This window comes from Ranitomeya variabilis, chromosome 6 (genome assembly GCF_051348905.1).
Source record: "Ranitomeya variabilis isolate aRanVar5 chromosome 6, aRanVar5.hap1, whole genome shotgun sequence".
NCBI classification, from domain to species: Eukaryota; Metazoa; Chordata; class Amphibia; order Anura; family Dendrobatidae; genus Ranitomeya; species Ranitomeya variabilis.
Window position 1 is genome coordinate 449739782 of NC_135237.1, and position 19641 is coordinate 449759422.

General features: G+C 40.9%; 1 protein-coding gene across 3 annotated transcripts in view; it reads right to left on the minus strand.

Annotated features, from left to right (window-relative positions):
- The window catches only part of ST18 (ST18 C2H2C-type zinc finger transcription factor), a 447256-nt gene that overhangs the window by 306658 nt on the left and 120957 nt on the right, over positions 1-19641 (minus strand). For all 3 annotated transcript variants that reach the window (XM_077270483.1, XM_077270486.1, XM_077270485.1), the window contains exon 2: positions 12568-12680. In XM_077270483.1, the coding sequence (XP_077126598.1) occupies positions 12568-12607 (40 nt within the window). In that variant the 5' untranslated portion in view covers positions 12608-12680. The remainder of the gene's footprint in view (positions 1-12567; positions 12681-19641) is intronic.

Sequence of the window (19641 nt, forward strand, 5' to 3'; positions counted from 1 at the left end):
GCGAACTCAGCCAATGGCAAAAAGGTCACCCAATCATCCTGGTCAGCAGAAACAAAACATCTCAAATAAGCCTCCAGCGTCTGATTAGTTCATTCGGTTTGACCATTCGTCTGAGGATGGAAGGCTGATGAAAAAGACAATTCAATGCCCATCTTAGCACAAAAGGACCGCCAAAATCTGGACACAAACTGGGATCCTCTGTCGGACACAATGTTCTCCGGAATACCATGTAAACGAACCACATTCTGAAAAAACAATGGCACCAAATCGGAGGAGGAAGGCAACTTAGGCAAGGGTACCAAATGGACCATTTTGGAAAAACGATCACAAACCACCCAGATGACAGACATCTTTTGAGAGACAGGAAGATCCGAAATAAAATCCATGGAAATATGCATCCAAGGCCTCTTCGGGACAGGCAAAGGCAAAAGCAATCCACTGGCACGAGAACACGAAGGCTTGGCCCGAGCACAAATCCCACAGGACTGCACAAAGGAACGCACATCCCGCGACAAGGAAGGCCACCAAAAGGATCTCGCCACCAAATCCCTGGTACCAAAAATCCCAGGATGACCCGCCAACACCGAAGAATGAACCTCGGAAATAACTCTACTGGTCCATCTGTCTGGGACAAACAGTCTCTCCGGTGGACAACGGTCAGGTCTATTGGCCTGAAACTCCTGCAACACCCGTCGCAGATCAGGAGAGATAGCAGACAAAATCACCCCCTCTTTGAGAACACCAGTCGGTTCAGAAACTTCCGGGGAGTAAGGTACAAAACTCCTAGAAAGGGCATCAGCCTTCACGTTTTTCGAACCCGGAAGATTTGAAACCACGAAATTGAAATGAGAGAAAAACAGCGACCATCGAGCCTGTCTCGGATTCAACCGTTTGGCAGACTTGAGATAAGTCAAATTCTTGTGATCCGTCAAGACCACCACACGATGCTTGGCTCCCTCAAGCCAATGTCGCCACTCCTCAAATGCCCACTTCATTGCCAACAACTCTCGATTACCAACATCATAATTCCGCTCGGCAGGCGAAAACTTTCTTGAAAAGAAAGCACATGGTCTCATCACAGAGCCATCAGAGCTTCTCTGCTACAAAACAGCCGCTGCTCCAATCTCTGAAGCATCAACCTCGACCTGAAAGGGAAGAGAGACATCGGGCTGGCGCAAGACAGGAGCCGAAGAAAACCGACGTTTCAACTCCTGAAAGGCCTCCACAGCCGCAGAAGACCAATTCGTCACATCAGAACCCTTCTTGGTCAAATCCGTCAAAGGCTTCACCACACTAGAAAAATTAGTGATGAAGCGACGGTAAAAATTAGCGAAACCCAAGAACTTCTGAAGACTCTTCACAGATGTAGGTTGAGTCCAGTCATGAATAGCCTGGACCTTGACTGGATCCATCTCGATAGTAGAAGGAGAAAAAATAAAGCCCAAAAAGGAAACCTTCTGGACTCCGAAGAGACATTTAGAGCCCTTCACAAACAAGGCATTGGCATGCAGGACCTGAAATACCATCCTGACCTGCTTCACATGAGACTCCCAATCATCAGAAAAGACCAAAATATCATCCAGGTACACAATCATAAATCTATCCAGGTACTCTCGGAAGATATCGTGCATGAAGGACTGAAACACAGAGGGGGCATTAGAAAGCTCAAAAGGCATCACCAAGTACTCAAAATGGCCTTCGGGCGTATTAAATGCTGTTTTCAATTCATCGCCCTGCTTTATGCGCACAAGATTATACGCTCCACGAAGATCTATCTTGGTGAACCAACTGGCCCCCCTAATCCGGGCAAACAGATCGGACAACAGTGGCAAGGGATACTGAAATTTGACCGTGATGTTATTTAGAAGGCGATAATCTAGACAGGGTCTCACAGAACTATCCTTCTTGGCCACAAAAAAGAACCCCGCACCCAAAGGGGACGAGGACGGGCGAATATGTCCCTTCTCCAAGGACTCCTTTATATAACTCCGCATAGCAGTATGTTCTGGTACAGACAAATTAAAAAGTCATCCCTTAGGGAACTTACTACCAGGAATCAGATTTATGGCACAATCACAATCCCTATGAGGAGGTAGGGCACTGGATTTGGGCTCATCAAATACATCCTGGTAGTCCGACAAAAATTCAGGGACTTCAGAAGGAGTAGAAGAAGCAATTGACACCAAAGGAGCATCGCCATGAATCCCCTGGCACCCCCAACTTGACACAGACATTGCTTTCCAATCCAGGACTGGATTATGAGCCTGCAGCCATGGCAGACCCAACACGACAACATCATGCAAATTATGTAGCACCAGAAAGCGAATTACCTCCTGATGTACAGGAGCCATGCACATGGTCAATTGAGTCCAGTACTGAGGTTTATTCTTGGCCCATGGTGTAGCATCAATTCCCTTTAGCGGAATAGGGAATTGTAAAGGCTCCAAGATAAAACCTGGCAAATGACAAATCCATCAAATTCAGGGCAGCACCTGAATCCACAAAAGCCATAACTGGGTAGGATGACAGAGAGCAAATCAAAGTAACAGACAAAATGAATTTAGGTTGTACAGTACCAGTGGTGACAAACTTGGCAACCCTTTTTGTGCGCTTAGAGCATGCTGAGATAACATGAGCAGAATCACCACAGTAAAAGCACAACCCATTCTGACGTCTGTGGTTTTGCCGTTCAACTCTGGTCAGAATCCTGTCACATTGCATAGGCTCAGGTTTCTTCTCAGAAAATACCGCCAGAGGGTGCACAGGTTTGCGCTCCCGCAAACGCCGATCAATCTGAATGGCCAAAGACATTGACTCATTCAGACCCGTCGGCGTGGGGAACCCCACCATAACATCTTTAAGAGCTTCAGAAAGACCCTTTCTGAAAATCGCCGCCAGGGCGCACTCATTCCACTGAGTGAGCACTGACCACTTCCTAAACTTCTGACAATAAACCTCTGCTTCATCCCGAACCTGAGAGAGAGACAGCAAAACCTTCTCTGCTTGGTCTACCAGATTTGGTTCCTCATAAAGCACTCCAAGCTCCAGAAAAAACGCATCAACATTTAGCAGTGCCGGATCTCCTGGCGCCAAAGAGAATGCCCAATCTTGAGGGTCACCTCGCAACAAAGAAATAACAATTTTGACTTGCTGAACAGAGTCGCCAGATGAGCGAGGTCTCAGAGAAAGAAATAACTTACAATTATTCTTAAAGTTCAAAAACCTAGATCTATCTCCGGAGAACAGCTCAGGAATAGGTATTTTAGGCTCTGACATAGGTCTGCGGATTACATAATCCTGAATGCCCTGTACCCTTGCAGTGAGATGATCCACACTAGAAGACAGACTCTGAATGTCCATATTAGTAGCTTCATACAGAACCACCCAGAGATTAAGGGGAGGAGAGAGGCAAAACACAGTGCAGAGGAAAAAAAATGACCTTAAGATTTCTCTTCTCCCTCTTTAGCTGCATTAACACTTTCTGGCCTGCTGTACTGTTATGATCCTGGTGGTAGGATCTCAAACTGACCTGACAAATATACCCTGAGTATATAGGACAAGTTCTGGGGATGTGGAAGCTATACTGACCGCAATCCTGATCCTATCCAAACACACTAAAGGCAGCTGTGGAACGTTACCTGAAAACCTAGACGTCTCATCACAGCCTGAGAAACTGACTACCCCTAGAGAGAAAGCAAAGACCTCACTTGCCTCAGAGAAATGTACCCCAAAGTTTTAGATAGCCCCCCACAAATAATAACGGTGAGTCAAGGGGAAAACACAAACGTAGAGATGAAACAGATTTAGCAAATGAGGCCCGCTAATACTAGATAGGCAGAAAATAGATAGGTGTCTGTGCGGTCAGTACAAAAACTATCAAAAGTAAACCACGCAGAGAATACAAGAACCCCCACACCGACTCACGATGTGAGGGGCGCACTCTGCACCCCAGAACTAACCAGCAAGCAAAAAAATCACATAAAAGCAAGCTGGGCTGAACTCATAATATAATGAGAAACATTTTCAAGGAAATAATGAGAAACTGAACAAGCAAACTTAGCTTCTAATAGCAGGAGACTGGTCACAAGGAATATTCAGGAGAGCACAGGATCAGGACTGAATACACCGACAGCAGGCGACAAGTAAAGGTCCAGGTGAGTTAAATAGGCCCAGCCTAGCAGGAGATGAAACAGCTGAGCCCAACCAAGACCAGCCATATCGCTAAAGGCCACCAGAGGGAGCCCAAGACCAAACTCACACAGTACCACTCATGACCACAGGAGGGAGCCCGAGAACGGAATTCACAACAACTGTGCAAGCGATCATATTGAAATGGAAGGAGTATCATACCACTGCAAATCTACCAAGACCTGGCTGTCCCTCTAAACTCTCATCTCAAACAAGGAGAAGACTGATCAGAGATGCAGCCAAGAGGCCCATGATCACTCTGGATGAACTGCAGAGATCTACAGCTGAGGTGGGACAGTCTGTCCATAGGACAACAATCAGTCATACACTGCACAAATCTGGCCTTTATGGAAGAGTGGCAAGAAGAAAGCCATTTCTCAAAGATATCCATAAAAAGTGTCGTTTAAAGTTTGCAACAAGCCACCTGGGAGACATACCAAACATGTGGAAGAAGGTGCTCTGGTCAGATGAAACCAAAATCAAACTTTTTGGCAACAATGCCAAACGATATGTTTGGCGTAAAGGCAACACAGCTCATCACCCTGAACACACCATCTCCACTGTCAAACATGGTGGTGGCAGCATCATGGTTTGGGCCTGCTTTTCTTCAGCAGGGACAGGGAAGATGGTTAAAACTGATGGGAAGATGGATGGAGCCAAATACAGGACCATTCTTGAAGAAAACCTGTTTGAGTCTGCAAAAGACCTGAGACTGGGACGGAGATTTGTCTTCCAACAGGACAATGATCCCAAACATAAAGCAAAATCTACAATGGAATGGTTCACAAATAAATGTATCCAGGTGTTAGAATGGCCAACTCAAAGTCCAGAAATCAATCCAATCCAGAATCTGTGGAAAGAGCTGAAAACTGCTGTTCACAAGCGATCTCCGTCAAACCTCACTGAGCTCGAGCTGTTTGCCAAGGAAGAATGGGCAAGAATTTCAGTCTCTTGATGTACAAAACTGATAAAGACATACCCCAAGCGACTTGCAGCTGTAATCGCAGCAAAAGGTGGTGCAACACAGTATTAAGTTAAAGGGGCCGAAGAATATTGCACACCCCACTTTTCAGTTTTTGAATTTCCACAAAAATTTAAAATAACCAATACATTTCATTCAACTTCACAATTGTGTTCCACTTGTTGTTGATTCTTTACCAAAAATTTACATTTGGTATCTTTATGTTTGAAGCATGATATGTGGGAAAAGGTTGAAAAGTTCCAGGGGGCCGAATACTTTTGCAAGGCACTGTACTAACTGTTTTTAGTCATTTTGACCATTAGGCCGGGGTCAAACTTGCGAGTGTGATATGAGAAACTCACACGAGTCTCTCGCATCAATTCCCGACACTGCTGCCAACACTCGGGACCGGAGTGTACGACTACATGTATTTCTATGCAGCCGTACACTCCAGTCCCGAGTACCAGCAACAGTGCCAGGTATTGATGCGAGAGTCTCGCGCAGGTTTCTCGCATCACACTCGCAAGTGAGACCCTGGCATTAAAGTGTGTATGTATGTCAGACAATTGACAAATCTAATGTTTTTTTTAATATATTTTATTTACATAACATAAGCAAATTCCAATTGAGCTCCTTTTAAGGAGAATTTCATAATTTAAATATATTATATAATATTAGAGATAAGTGAATATTGTCAAATAGAATTTCATTCTTACATTCACCAAAATGCAGATTTTTTGTAATTCCCTTCTGTGCTGATTCAGCAAAATAATGATTGCTGCCATTTTTCTGAACTGTAAAAGGTCTTCAAAAGTTGAAACATACAGTGGGTACGGAAAGTATTTGGACCCCTTTAATTTTTTAAATCTTTGTTTCAATTCAGCCATTTGGTAAATTCAAAAAAGTTAATTTTTTCACATTAATGTACACTCTACACGCCATCTTGACTGAAAAAAAAAACAAATGTAATTTTTGCAAATTTAATTAAAGAAAGAAAAACTGAAATATCACATGGTCATAAGTATTCTGACCCTTTGCGCAGTATTGAGTAGAAGCACCCTTTTGAGCTAGTACTGCCATGAGTCTTCTTGGGAATGATGCAACAAGTTTTTCACACCTGGATTTGGGGATCCTCTGCCAATCTTATTTGCAGATCCTCTCCAGTTCCTTCAGGTTGGATGGTGAACGTTGGTGGATAGACATTTTCAGGTTTCTCCAGAGATGCTCAATTCGGCTTAGGTCAGGGCTCTGGCTGGGCCAGTCAAGAATGGTCACAGAATTGTTCCGAAGTCACTCCTTTGTTATTTTAGCTGTGTGCTTAGGCTCATTGTCTTGTTGGAAGGTGAACCTTCTGCCGAGTCTGAAGTCCAGAGCACTCTGGAAGAGATATTCATTCAAAATATCTCTGCACTTGGCCGCATTCATGTTTCCTTCAATGACAACCAGTCATCCTATCCCTGCAGCTGAAAAACACCCCCGTAGCATGAGGCTGCCACCACCATGTTTCACTGTTAGGATTGTATTGGGCTGGTGATGAGCAGTGCCTGGTTTTATCCACACATACCACTTAGAATTGTCACCAAAAAGTTCTATCTTCATCTCATCAAACCAGATAATCTTATTTCTCAAAGTCTTGGAGTCCTTTATGTGTTTTTTTAGCAAACTATATGCAGGCTTTCATATGTCTTGCACTGAGGAGAGGCTTCTGTCCGGCCACTCTGCCATAAAGGCCTGACTGGTGGAGGGCTTCATTGATAGTTGACTTTGTGGAACTTTCTCCCATCTCCCTACTGCATCTCTGGGGCTCAGCCACAGTGATGTTCGGGGTTCTTTTTTACGTCTCTCACAAGGCTCTTCTCCAACAATTGCTCAGTTTGGCTGGACGGCCAGGTTTAGGAAGAATTCTGGTGGTCCCAAACTTCTTCCATTTAAGGATTATGGAGGCCACTGTGCTCTTAGGAACCTTGAGTACTGCAGAAACTCTTTTGTAACCTTGGCCAGATGTGTGCCTTGCCACAATTCTGTCTCTGAGCTCCTTGGCCAGTTCCTTTGACCTCATGATTCTCATTTGGTCTGACTTGTGTCATGACTCTGGACAGGATGGTGCTGCCTCCATCCTTGTCAGGTCATGGTTAATTTTAGTCCGCCTCTCTTTGGTTCTGGGGTGGCTATTTAATGTTAGCAGTTCCTGGATTGTGTCGGTGACACTTCTGTATACTCGGCTTGTGGTTGCTGACCCAGGTCCTCGTCCGTAAACATTGTGCCTTACTGTGTATGACTCGGTTTTGTTCTCTGACTTCCGTCTTTGCATTCTGCTTTGTACTGCTCTGTCTCTCTCTCTGTCAGACCTCTTGGCTTGTCCCTGTTTACTCTTTGTCTTATCCCTAAGGTACTTCGCTCCCTCCTGGCTTTGACTATGATTTCTGTCTGTGCCCTGCACACTGTGTGTTCAGTGTCATTCCCTACACTCATGTGCTGTGGCTCTGCCCCCTGGTCACGTGACTGCTCTTTGCCAGGTCCTGTGCTTACTGCATTAGAGTAAGGTCCTTGAGTTCGGCGTGACTTGTTTCTGCACTCACTACGTTTATTCGTGCCCCGTTGATAGCACCACCTAGACAGCGCCAGTGACACCTTAGGTGTCACAACAACATGCACTGTGAGCTGTGGGGTCTTATATAGACAAATATATGCATTTCCAAATCAAGTCCTATAAGTTTAATTAAACACAGCTGGCCTCCAATGAAGGCTTATCACCATCTCAAGGAGGATCACAATTAAATGGACAACATGTGACTTAAATATGAGTGTCTCAGCAAAGGGTCTGAATACTTATGACCATGTGATATTTCAGTTTTTCTTTTTAATAAATTTGCAAAAATTACTTCATTTATGATTTTTTTCAGTCAAGATGTGGTGCAGAGTGTACATTAATGTGAAAAAATTAACTTTTTTTTAATTTACCAAGTGGTTGCAATGAAACAAAGAGTGAAAAATTTAAAGGGGTCTGAATACTGTCCGTACCCACTGTATTTATTCTCACCTCACCACTCACCACTCTTGCCCCCTCCAATTCTCACCATCACCCATATAGTTAGTGTTGTATCTTCTGATCACTGCCATGAGAGCTGAAATCCCTGGGCCTCTAATGCTTGGCCTTCCGACTCTGATGAGACCAGGGATAATTCTGTGTATGCGCATGCAAGGTTATGTCACATGTCATGACATCATGATTTTTCTTGTACTTATGTAGAACCTTCCCAGGAACATCAGAGCCAGAGGTCCAAGCCTAATGTGAGAGGTCCAGAGCTTTCAGAGCTCATAGCGATCATAGGAAGATAGTCCGAGGAATGGGGAATGGTGAGGAGCAGAGGGGCCAGAGTGGTGAACGGTATGGTAAGTTTAAGAATTTATTATATTTTCTTTATCTTAGTTTTCTTATGACCAAATAGCATAATAAAGGACATTATTCTCAAAGAGTATAAGTTCTCTGTGAATTGAATTTCCTGGGAAATTAGTTGTGAATTCAAGGTCGAATATTGCCTGATCTGCTCATATCTTGGCATTATATTAAACAAACAGAAAAGTAAAAAAAAAGTATAACAGACAAGTAAACAAAGATATAAAAGACAGAATGACAAATCTAATAAATCTGAGTTTAAAGATCAGTCACGCTCACTCTGGTTTCCATTGTCCGCTACCTAGACTTGTGTGTTAAAATGTCTTAAATAGAGCAGTAATTTCAATGACATGTGCAAGATCATTTGCTGGGTTTAACTTTCACCTGATTTACTTCACAAAGCATCTTTCACAAAGCTCGAGGCTTCTGTATAATTACCATAACCGCATTCACAGGCCATTCACTGCTGATAATGCCAACACCTTGCACAGGAAAAAAGTGGCTTGCTGTACCCACTCTAGAGCAAATTCAAGAGAGCTTAAGCACAATCTGCCATACTTTCTTTTTTTGTTGTTTTTTTCCCCCTTTTCTAAACCATGGGACAGTGAAATAGTTAATACAAATGGATTTATAATTTGCTTTGGGGGGCCAGTTTCTTCTCCTTATTTATTAGCCCAGCTGATGGGGCAGATTTGATGAGGCACTTCTGGAATAATTGAGTCATCACACAAAGAAGGCTGCTAGCATTCAGAGTGGTTTTATCAGCAGCAAGCAGGCCTGATTACTGACAATTACACTCTGATCCGGTGATGGAGGAGAAAGAGCCAACGAGTGGGAAATGTCCATGTTTCTATCCAGGAATAATTTCTACATTCATTTTACATGCTAAGTGTTTCCTATCTCTGCATAATAAACTGTAAACAGGAATAGATGGTACAATGTCCCTTAATATTTCCTGGTAATGAAGACACAAATGTACAGTGAGTGCTGATAAATATAGATGAAACATAAGCTATTCTCCTAGTCTGTATTGTTACCTTTAAAATAAATGTATCTTCAGAGTAAAACATAATCAAAGCTAATGCACAAAAAATGACAGGAGATTGAAGCTGTCCTTGTAACTACATGGAAAGTTTGTGAAAGTCCTGTTTATCATTGCTGCTTTATAGACACACTCGCGGAAGGTGATAGCCCGAAAACCAAATCATTTCCCCCCCCCTGCAATAAACAACTGGACAAGTACCGCTTTGATTAAACAAATAAATGAAAGCAACAATGGTGACCACTGTTGACATCTCTGTAAGACGAACACAGCTCAGCGTCGAAATGAAAAGCAAGACAGCTGGCATTGAACGATTTCATTAGGATGAATTATTCTCCCCTTTCATTCTTTCAAAAGAGAGGCTTTCTTTCTACAGTTAGTGAAACATTAAAATTGCATTAATTGTTATGAGTTCTATCACACAGCACGAACTGTTATGTGCTGGAGAAAGCACTGTGGCTTTATCGTCAATTTTTCCTTTTAATACTTTATTCCTATATTGAAATGCTCACAATGATTTTTGTTAGTGGCTGGCACGGTACAATGGAAAAATCTAATATCTCTTAATTTTGTTTTGAAACCTCAATGCCCTCCTTTCTTTTCTTCTTTACGTTTTTGTTTAGCTTGTTTTATCCAGCTTCAAATGGCCCACAAGGCACTCTTTTACTCTAATATGTTACTATTGTTTTTCTTTACATTCAATAGAATATAGAAAACAATAGTTACATCTATTAATATTAATAGCAATGACTGGTTGTATGTGTTTCTGAATGGAATTCCATTATCTGCTTGTTTTAGACTGGTAGCATGGTCACTTTTATTTTTGCATTGCTCTGAAAATATAATAATACCTATATAATTTATTTAGTTAGTTTTTGCTTTAATTGCCTATTCTTTGCATTATTCTCCTACATTTACTTAGTTTCATTTATTATAAGTCAATTCCGCTTAGAAATTGATTACATATTAATGGTTATGTGCTATAGATTTATTTTTGAATAGTTAAATAAAGCAGTCCTTTTGTCTACAATAGATCCTCAAAGGGTTGAAAGGATGATGAAAAGTACTTTGGGATTCTTCATATACTGCAGATGTGGTTTTATATTATTTCAAGATTAAGGTTGAGGGATATTCCTATTCTACGTTAGAGATGCAGATTCCAGATGACTCCTTATTGCAACTACATGTAGGAGAGGTGTCTACGCATGCATGTGCTCCCCTCAATTAATGTCTGATTACATTATGGAGATAGACAACAAACCTTGACTTTAATGGTCAGAGCCAGATAAAAGCATGAGCACCTCACCACCTTTTCTTGGCTGGATAGGTTAACCAACCAGTCATCTGGGAGCACCATTATTCAGAGATATTGTGGTCTCTGAGATAAGCAGTGCTTACAATCCCTGATTGACCAATTTGTGTGGGAACATAAGGCCTGAAATTATGTTATCCAAAATTACACTGCAGTCTACATGGTGAATGGCACCTGTTAGACAGACTGTTCTGCTTAACTGGTTGTGATCAAAAAAGGGCAGAGTGGCTGAGTGGTGAAGACCCCCTTACGTTAGTTTACCATTTGTCTACAGTCAGGGCTAAAGTTGTAATACACTGTTTTTTCCAACTGGATTAATACTAAAATATAACTTTTAATAGTCCCATTAAAATAAACTATAGTGAAAATACACTAATAGATCAAGAATAATTCATTTAAATCTCCTCAGGGTTCGGCCCACCAGCCAATCAGGGACAGAGGCTTGCTACTCTTACCCAATCAGGCTTGCACTGCTTGTATGTACTACATCACCAATAGGCAGTCCCATCACCGCCACATTGCCCTGGCTGATCCTCTCATCTCCTACCTACCTCCAATATGGGGCGGTGGAGAGAGTCATTGTTCAGGAAAGGGTTAAAGTAGCTTTTATCATTCCCCTACTATGTGGAAAGTCTAGGACTTAAAATTTGGCAGGGTAGTGCCCAAGCTATGTCTGGCATGTAGTTGTTCCTGACATGATTTAAAGGATTTTTGTAGGAAGAGACAAAACTTTCTCTGCTGTTTCTCGCTTGCTTCAGTTACACCAGGGTACATCTAATGTGGTAAAAATTTCTATTCAATTCCCAACATTAGCTTGAAAGCTCATTTGGAATAACAATGTTATGCTTGCCACTATTTCAAAGCAACTAGCTGGTCAAATTGAATACAAATTATCTGGATGTGCTTTTTGTTCCACTTTGGATGAACTTATCTCCCTAGTGAAATGGATGGCAACAGATTTTAATAAAAACAACTTAAAGTGGATTGTGCCTATCGGGTACCATTATCAAAGACCTAATCAAACCCCTGCTTTTACATTCACAGAAGAACCTGTGCAAATGGAGAGGCTAAAACTTAACATGTAAGCACATCATAATTAGCAAACTAATAATGGATGCAAATTCTGCAAAAGATAAATATAATTTCTTTATTGATATGTATGGTGAAGCTAAGAAACCTTAGTCCTTAGGACAAGTAAGAAGTTTCCAAAGGCACTGATTTCTTCCCTAGGAAGCTCACCATGCCCAATTTTTTTTGTTTTTTGAGCTTTAGTGGATTCAGAATAAAGGGAACCTGTCACCCCCAAAATCGAAGGTGAGCTAAGCCCACCAGCATCAGGGGCTTATCTACAGCATTCTGGAATGCTTGGGGGTGACAGGTTCCCTTTAATTATACAAGCCATCCTTCATTTCTGGTCTGTCTAAAACTTTTTACTTCAATCCCTAACTGAGCACTTTCCATATACTCAGTCGTAAAAACCTCTAACTATTGCTTTTGTCAATGCTTTTGACAAAATGTTTCCTGAAGGCAATCCTTTCATCACTGTACCATTTTCCTGCTTTTAGAGGTCCTACACAAGAATTTGATCTCCTTTTATGTTCTACAAAATTCTTATTCTAGAATTAACCATGACTGTAAATTTCTGCATAATTCTTAAACTAGCACACCTGTCAGAATTCTTGATGAAGTGTACATTGCTACTCCCATTGCTGGTGGATATTTGGAGCCAGTGATGAAAGAGTGATTTTGCTGTTTCTTGTAGAAGTCTTGCTTCTGCTTCCTAGGGCATTAAGAATGAAAAAAAAATTGTGCAATTGTAATTCAAATGCAGTGGGACAGATGAATCACAGTTAGTCTAACCTTCCCTGTCTCTCTCTCTCTTTTATCAATGGAATCACTGTATTTTTCTCAGAATATTACTCTCATCATGTTCAGTGCTGCAGGTGTACAGTACTTTACTGTCTGGAGTATTTGTCCAATGTTTTAGGGCTTTCTGTTTCTTTCTTTATTGCAAAGCTGTGAGCACTTAAGTATTCTTCTCACTATCTTAAAGTTACTCTTAAATGTCTGCTGTTTTCCCGCATAGGCATTTATACAGGCTATAATAGTCTTTCTTGATTGGCTGCTCTATCCCATGTTATGTGGAAGCTAGTACTTAGTACTTAGTGAAGTACAGAAGACATAAGAGAAAAAGAAGTGTGCACATACACGGCTAAGATCACAATTGAAAATAACACCAATAATTTTATTTTAATGCAAATATGTATGTAAGACAAAAAGACACATGTTTAAAAACAGTTAAAAAGCCATTAAAGCTAATGTGAGTACGAGCTGGAGGACCAGATAAGGACCAACCAGGCTCCTTCATGGTGTGCACCTGGGAAATGATATACAGTGGCGGAAATAAGTATTTGATCCCTTGCTGATTTTGTAAGTTTGCCCACTGACAAAGACATGAACAGTCTACACTCACCGGCCACTTTATTAGGTACACCTGTCCAACTTCTTGTTAACACTTAATTTCTAATCAGCCAATCACATGGCGGCAACTCAGTGCATTTAGGCATGTAGACATGGTCAAGACAATCTCCTGCAGTTCAAACCGAGCATCAGTATGGGGAAGAAAGGTGATTTGAGTGCCTTTGAACGTGGCATGGTTGTTGGTGCCAGAAGGGCTGGTCTGAGTATTTCAGAAACTGCTGATCTACTGGGATTTTCACGCACAACCATCTCTAGGGTTTACAGAGAATGGTCCGAAAAAGAAAAAAAATCCAGTGAGCGGCAGTTCTGTGGGCGGAAATGCCTTGTTGATGCCAGAGGTCAGAGGAGAATGGGCAGACTGGTTCGAGCTGATAGAAAGGCAACAGTGACTCAAATCACCACCCGTTACAACCAAGGTAGGCCTAAGAGCATCTCTGAACGCACAGTGCGTCGAACTTTGAGGCAGATGGGCTACAGCAGCAGAAGACCACACCGGGTACCACTCCTTTCAGCTAAGAACAGGAAACTGAGGCTACAATTTGTACAAGCTCATCGAAATTGGACAGTAGAAGATTGGAAAAACGTTGCTTGGTCTGATGAGTCTCGATTTCTGCTGCGACATTCGGATGGTAGGGTCAGAATTTGGCGTAAACAACATGAAAGCATGGATCCATCCTGCCTTGTATGGAGCATCTTTGGGATGTGCAGCCGACAAATCTGCGGCAACTGTGTGATGCCATCATGTCAATATGGACCAAAATCTCTGAGTAATGCTTCCAGCACCTTGTTGAATCTATGCCACGAAGAATTGAGGCAGTTCTGAAGGCAAAATGGGGTCCAACCCGTTACTAGCATGGTGTACCTAATAAAGTGGCCGGTGAGTGTATAATTTTAAGGGTAGGTTAATTTTAACATTGAGAGATAGAATATCACAAATAAAATACAGAAAATAACATTGTATAAAGTATATAAATTTATTTGCCTTTTGCAGTGAGAAATAAGTATTTGATCCCCTACCAACCATTAAGAGTTCTGGCTCCTACAGACCAGTTAGATGCTCCTAATAAACTCGCTACCCGCATTAAAGACAGCTGCCTTATATAGTCACCTTTATAAAAGACTCCTGTTCACAGACTCAATTAATCAGTCAGACTCTAACCTCTACAACATGGGCAAGACCAAAGAGCTATATAGGAATATTAGGCACAAGATCATAGACCTGCACAAAGCTGGAGTGGGCTACAAAACCATAAGTAAGATGCTGGGTGAGAAGGAGACAACTGTTGGTGCAATAGTAATAAATTGGAATAAATACAAGATGACTATCAATCGACATCGATCTGGGGCACCATGCAAAATCTCACCTCGTGGGGTATCCTTAATCATGAGGAAAGTGAGAGATCAGCTTAAAACTACATGGGGGGACTTGTTGATGATCTCAAGGCAGCTGGGATCACAGTCACCAAGAAAATCATTGGTAACACATACTGTAAAGGTTTAAAATCCTGCAGTGCCTGCAAGGTCCCCCTGCTCAAGAAGGCTCATGTGCAAGCCTGTCTGAAGTTTGCCAATTAACACCTGGATGACTCTGTGAGTATTTGGGAGAAGTTGCTGTGGTCAGATGAGACAAAAGTTGAGATATTTGGCATTAACTCAACTCGCCGTGTTTAGAGGAAGAGAAATGCTGCCTATGACCCAAAGAACATCATGCCCACTGTCAAGCATGGAGGTGGAAACATTATGTTTTGAGGTTGCTTCTCTGCTAAGGGCACAGGACTACTTCACTGCATCAAAGGGACAACGGATGGAGCTATGTACAGTAAAATCCTGAGTGACAATCTCCTTCCCTCTGCCAGGAAATTAAAAATGTATCGTTGCTGGGTCTTCCAGCAAAAAAATTACCCAAAAATACAGCCAAGGCAACAAAGCAGTGGCTCATAAAGAAGCACATTAAGGTCATGGAGCGGCCTAGCCAGTCTTCAGACCTTAATCCCATAGAAAACTTATGGAGGGAGTTGAAGCTCTGAGTTGTCAAGCTAAAGCCTCAAAATCTTAATGATTTAGAGATGATCTGCAAAGAAGAGTGGACCAAAATTCCTCCTGACATGTGCGCAAACCTCATAATTAACTGCAAGAACATCATTATTTTAAGATTTTATTTTTCTTTGTCCACAAAAAAAGATTTTTTTAAGTGGTACTGAACAGGTTGTTGGTCGCTTCTCCCCCCTTGATGTTGGCTCTGCAGGTGAGCCCACATCTTTTCCTGCACATGTAAGCTGTTTTGAACAGCTGAAATGTGCCTGGAACAGATGCGGGTGGAATCGCAATCCACTTGCGTCTATTAACCCATTAAAAGCCACTGTCAAACTCTGACAGTGGCATTCAACGCGCACTTCCGGCTATCGGGCCAGAAATCCACCCATCTGTGACCCCCGTCATGTGATCGCGGGTCACTAATGGGTTGGCATGACAGCCAGAAGTCTCCTGGAGACCTCTATGGTTGTCACTGCCGGCTTGCAAGTGAGGTATTCTGCCACATACAGGTGATCTGCTCATCGGGTTATGGAAGCTTCTAGTCTCCCATGGAGACTGTTGAAGCATGCTGAAAGTAAAAAAAAGTTTAAAAAAAAATAAATAAATTAAAGTTTAAATCACCTACCTTTTGCCCCATTCAAAATAAAACCATAAAAAAATTCAAACATACACATATTTGGTATCGCCACATTCAGAATCACAAGATCTAGCAATAAAAAAAGGATTAACCTAATCGCTAAATGACGTAGGGAGAAAAAAGTCAAAGCATCAGAGTTACGTTTTTTTGGTAGCAGTGACATTGCATTAAAATGCAATAACGGGTGATCAAAAGATCGTATCTGCACCAAAATGGTATCAATAAAAATGACAGCTCGGCACACAAAAATAAACCCTCACCCAATACAGGATCACGAAAAATGGAGACACTATGGGTCTCGGAAAATGGCACAATTTTTTTTAAAGCAAACTTTGTTGTATTTTTTTATACTACTGGAGAATCATAATGTCAGGTCAGTTTTAGCATTTGGTGAACATGGTTAAAAAAATCCAAAAAACCATTGTGGAATTGCACTTTTTTTGCAATTTCACCCCACTTGGAATTTGTCTTCCCTTTTTTGAGTACATGATATGGTAAAACCAATGGTATCTTTCAAAAGTACAACTTGTCCTGCAAAAAACAAGCCCTAACATGGCCATATTTATGGAAAAATAAAAAGTTATGGCTCTGGGAAGAATGGGAGCAAAAAACAGAAACTCAAAAACGAAAAAGGGCAAGGTCTCCAAGGGGTTAAGGTGGAAAATTTATTAGATAATTCTTCATTGAATGCTTATTCTACATGACAAAAAAAGCATAATTTTAACAGGGGTAGATATAAGTTTTACAATTGGATGTGTAAAAAAAGAAATATTCCTGTGCGGAGATAATCTTATAAATGTCCCCATGCTATGTACTGAGTAATGGTTGTATCAGGGACATGGTTTGAACCCACAATTTTCCTGGGCAGGAAAGAGAGCAAAAGAGTATACAGACAGGAGAGCAGGGGATCACAGAAAAAAATTAGCAGCACTCCTATGCTGTAATGTCTGTGTACTCTTTTGCTTCCTCCCCTGCCCAGGAGCTGTGGTATGATCAGACCATGTCCCTGTACAGTCAGACACATCAATTACCCAGTAAACAGCAGGGACACATATATAAGATTATCTCAGCACAGGAACATTTTTTAACACATCCTATTGAGGAACTTATTTTTATTCAGATTTACAGATGCTGTAGTTTATTACCACACATTATTGATCATGTAAAAGAATTCTGAATGTGTATTGTATTTTTCTATAAAATAGATGCATATTGGAGTAATGGTTACTATTAAAATGGTGTCATTTTTAAATGTATCTGAATGTTTTATGATAACAACATATTGTAGATATCTATGGATGCAGCCCATGTCTACAGTGTCCAGAACTGTTTATTGTATCAATAAGACAAAACAATGTTTGACATTTCGTAAGAACAATGGCCAGTTTGCCATGATAAATAAGTTAATATATTAATCTAGTCTAATTATTTGTTAAGATAAGTCTGATTTAATTATTATTAATGTTCACTACATTAGCAGTTGGTATGGTTGATTTGTAGGTCAGTTGCTTTGTAATGTTTCAGAATCTCTGCTTAATTTGCATGTTCATTATGATCCTTTTTTATAGTTTACTAGTGTTCCATTAATTCTATCTTGGATACCTAGATCAACATCCATGCCGACCTGCAGGAATGTTGCAGCGTTCTGCTTGGTTTGTTTTTCTGTTATTTGAATGTAAAATAACAAATAATTCTATCATAATCAGTTACTAAGGATACTTTGATGGCCCTAGTAATGGAAGAATGTGTTAAATCACATTGAATTGGACAAAGCAAACTGGAGTAGAAATAAGTGGCATTTCAGAACATTTGGACACATTTCAAACAACAGATTGATTTGAAAACATTTAAAAATTGTCTAGACCCATAGATCGTTCCAAGAGCTATGTAGTGCCATGGGAAATTATAAAATGTCCATCTAAGTTTTAATCATTATCTACAGTTGTATTTAATTTAACTATTACAAGCACAAACTGAGTTTACTTACAGGGTAACTATAACTAATACTTCCAAGTATCTTTTCAGAATAAAGAGGAAAAATACAGTTTTTGATTATTATATGACTTGTATCCTGCATTTTCACTCTATTTTCCCCATTTCTAATTTGAAATTTACTCTGAGTTGTAGAGATAACTAGCTGTGAGTATTCCTCCAGTAATCAGCACAGGACACATATAAATGGATTTCTGTTCTTCATCCCATAGCACAAAGACTGAAACAGCAACAGCGTGGAGAAAATGATACAGATGTACACAGCAGTGTATATGGGAATCCATATCTCTCTAGTGAGGTAAAAGACTTGTTAGAAAGCTCAGCACAATCTTTTTGTCTCACTCTGCCAATTTTTTTTACTATGCTCCTCACTCCTCCCCATCCTCTCTCCATGGAGTTTAATAGGATGAGTAGCATTATGCCTTACTCTGCTGTCAGCCAGTCCATCTTGTCTTGAATTGTTTTTTTCAGAGCTGGGTTCAGGAGGCAGGGAAAGAAAATTAAATAGCTCATAAGAGAGAAAAAAAGTTGAATTTACTGAAAATACTGTTTTGTTTTAAAGGGATTGTCCACTGCTTGGACAGCACCTTTTTAAACCCATATGTTTGTCTCCAGTAAAAGAATAACACTTATACCAAAACTCTGGTGCCAGCACTGTTCCAGCAGTGTCAGCAGTGGCTCTCACGGGGATTGTATGACATTGTTACGTCACTTGATTCCTATGGCCAATCAGCAGCCACATCACTCTAACAGGCTTTGGCTAAATCACATACATCCGAAGGAAATGAGAGCTTCTGCTCTCTCACTTCCTCCGGATGTATATAGTATATTGGAAGGTGTGGAGAGTGAAGCCAGCTCTGATTGGCCACAGAGATTGTCTGTCATAGCAATGCTATGCCATCCCTGAGAGAGATAGTGCCAACACCTCTTGAAAAGCTCCAGCACCGAACGTGAGTATAAGTGTTATTAATTTATGAGTGGAAGATATAAGGATTCGTGGACTTAACTTCACATTTCAAGAATACTAGAAGGTATAACACTTTAATAACATAGAATAAGCTGTGGTATATCATTTCTGCTGTATATTTTAAAATTAAGGTATCTTGCTCATAACATATAGCACATTAATAGCATGTGATGTTTATGTATTCCACATATTGGGGGGTGGCGATAGTGTTTGGTGTGAGATAAGGAGCTGTGACCATTTTGTGACCTAATGGTGATAACTCTAATCTCATTAGTTTGACCTATAGCTTCAAAGTGGTCAGATTGTGGGAGAGGCTCCCTCTGTCATCGTTTGCCCCCTCAAGACTACTATAAAACAAATGATTTAAGGTTTGTCAAGTCCATTAGTAAGATAAAACATATAATAATAAAATCTTCTTTTTTTTTTAATAATCTTTATATAGCGCTAACATATTCCGCAGCGCTTTACAGGTTGCACACATTATCGTTGCTGTCCCCGTTGGGGCTCACAATCTAAATACCCTATCAGTATGTCTTGTGGGAGGAAACCGGAGTACCCGGAGGAAACCCACGCAAACACGGAGAGAACATACAAACTCTTTGCAGATGTTGTCCTTAGTGGGGCTTGAAC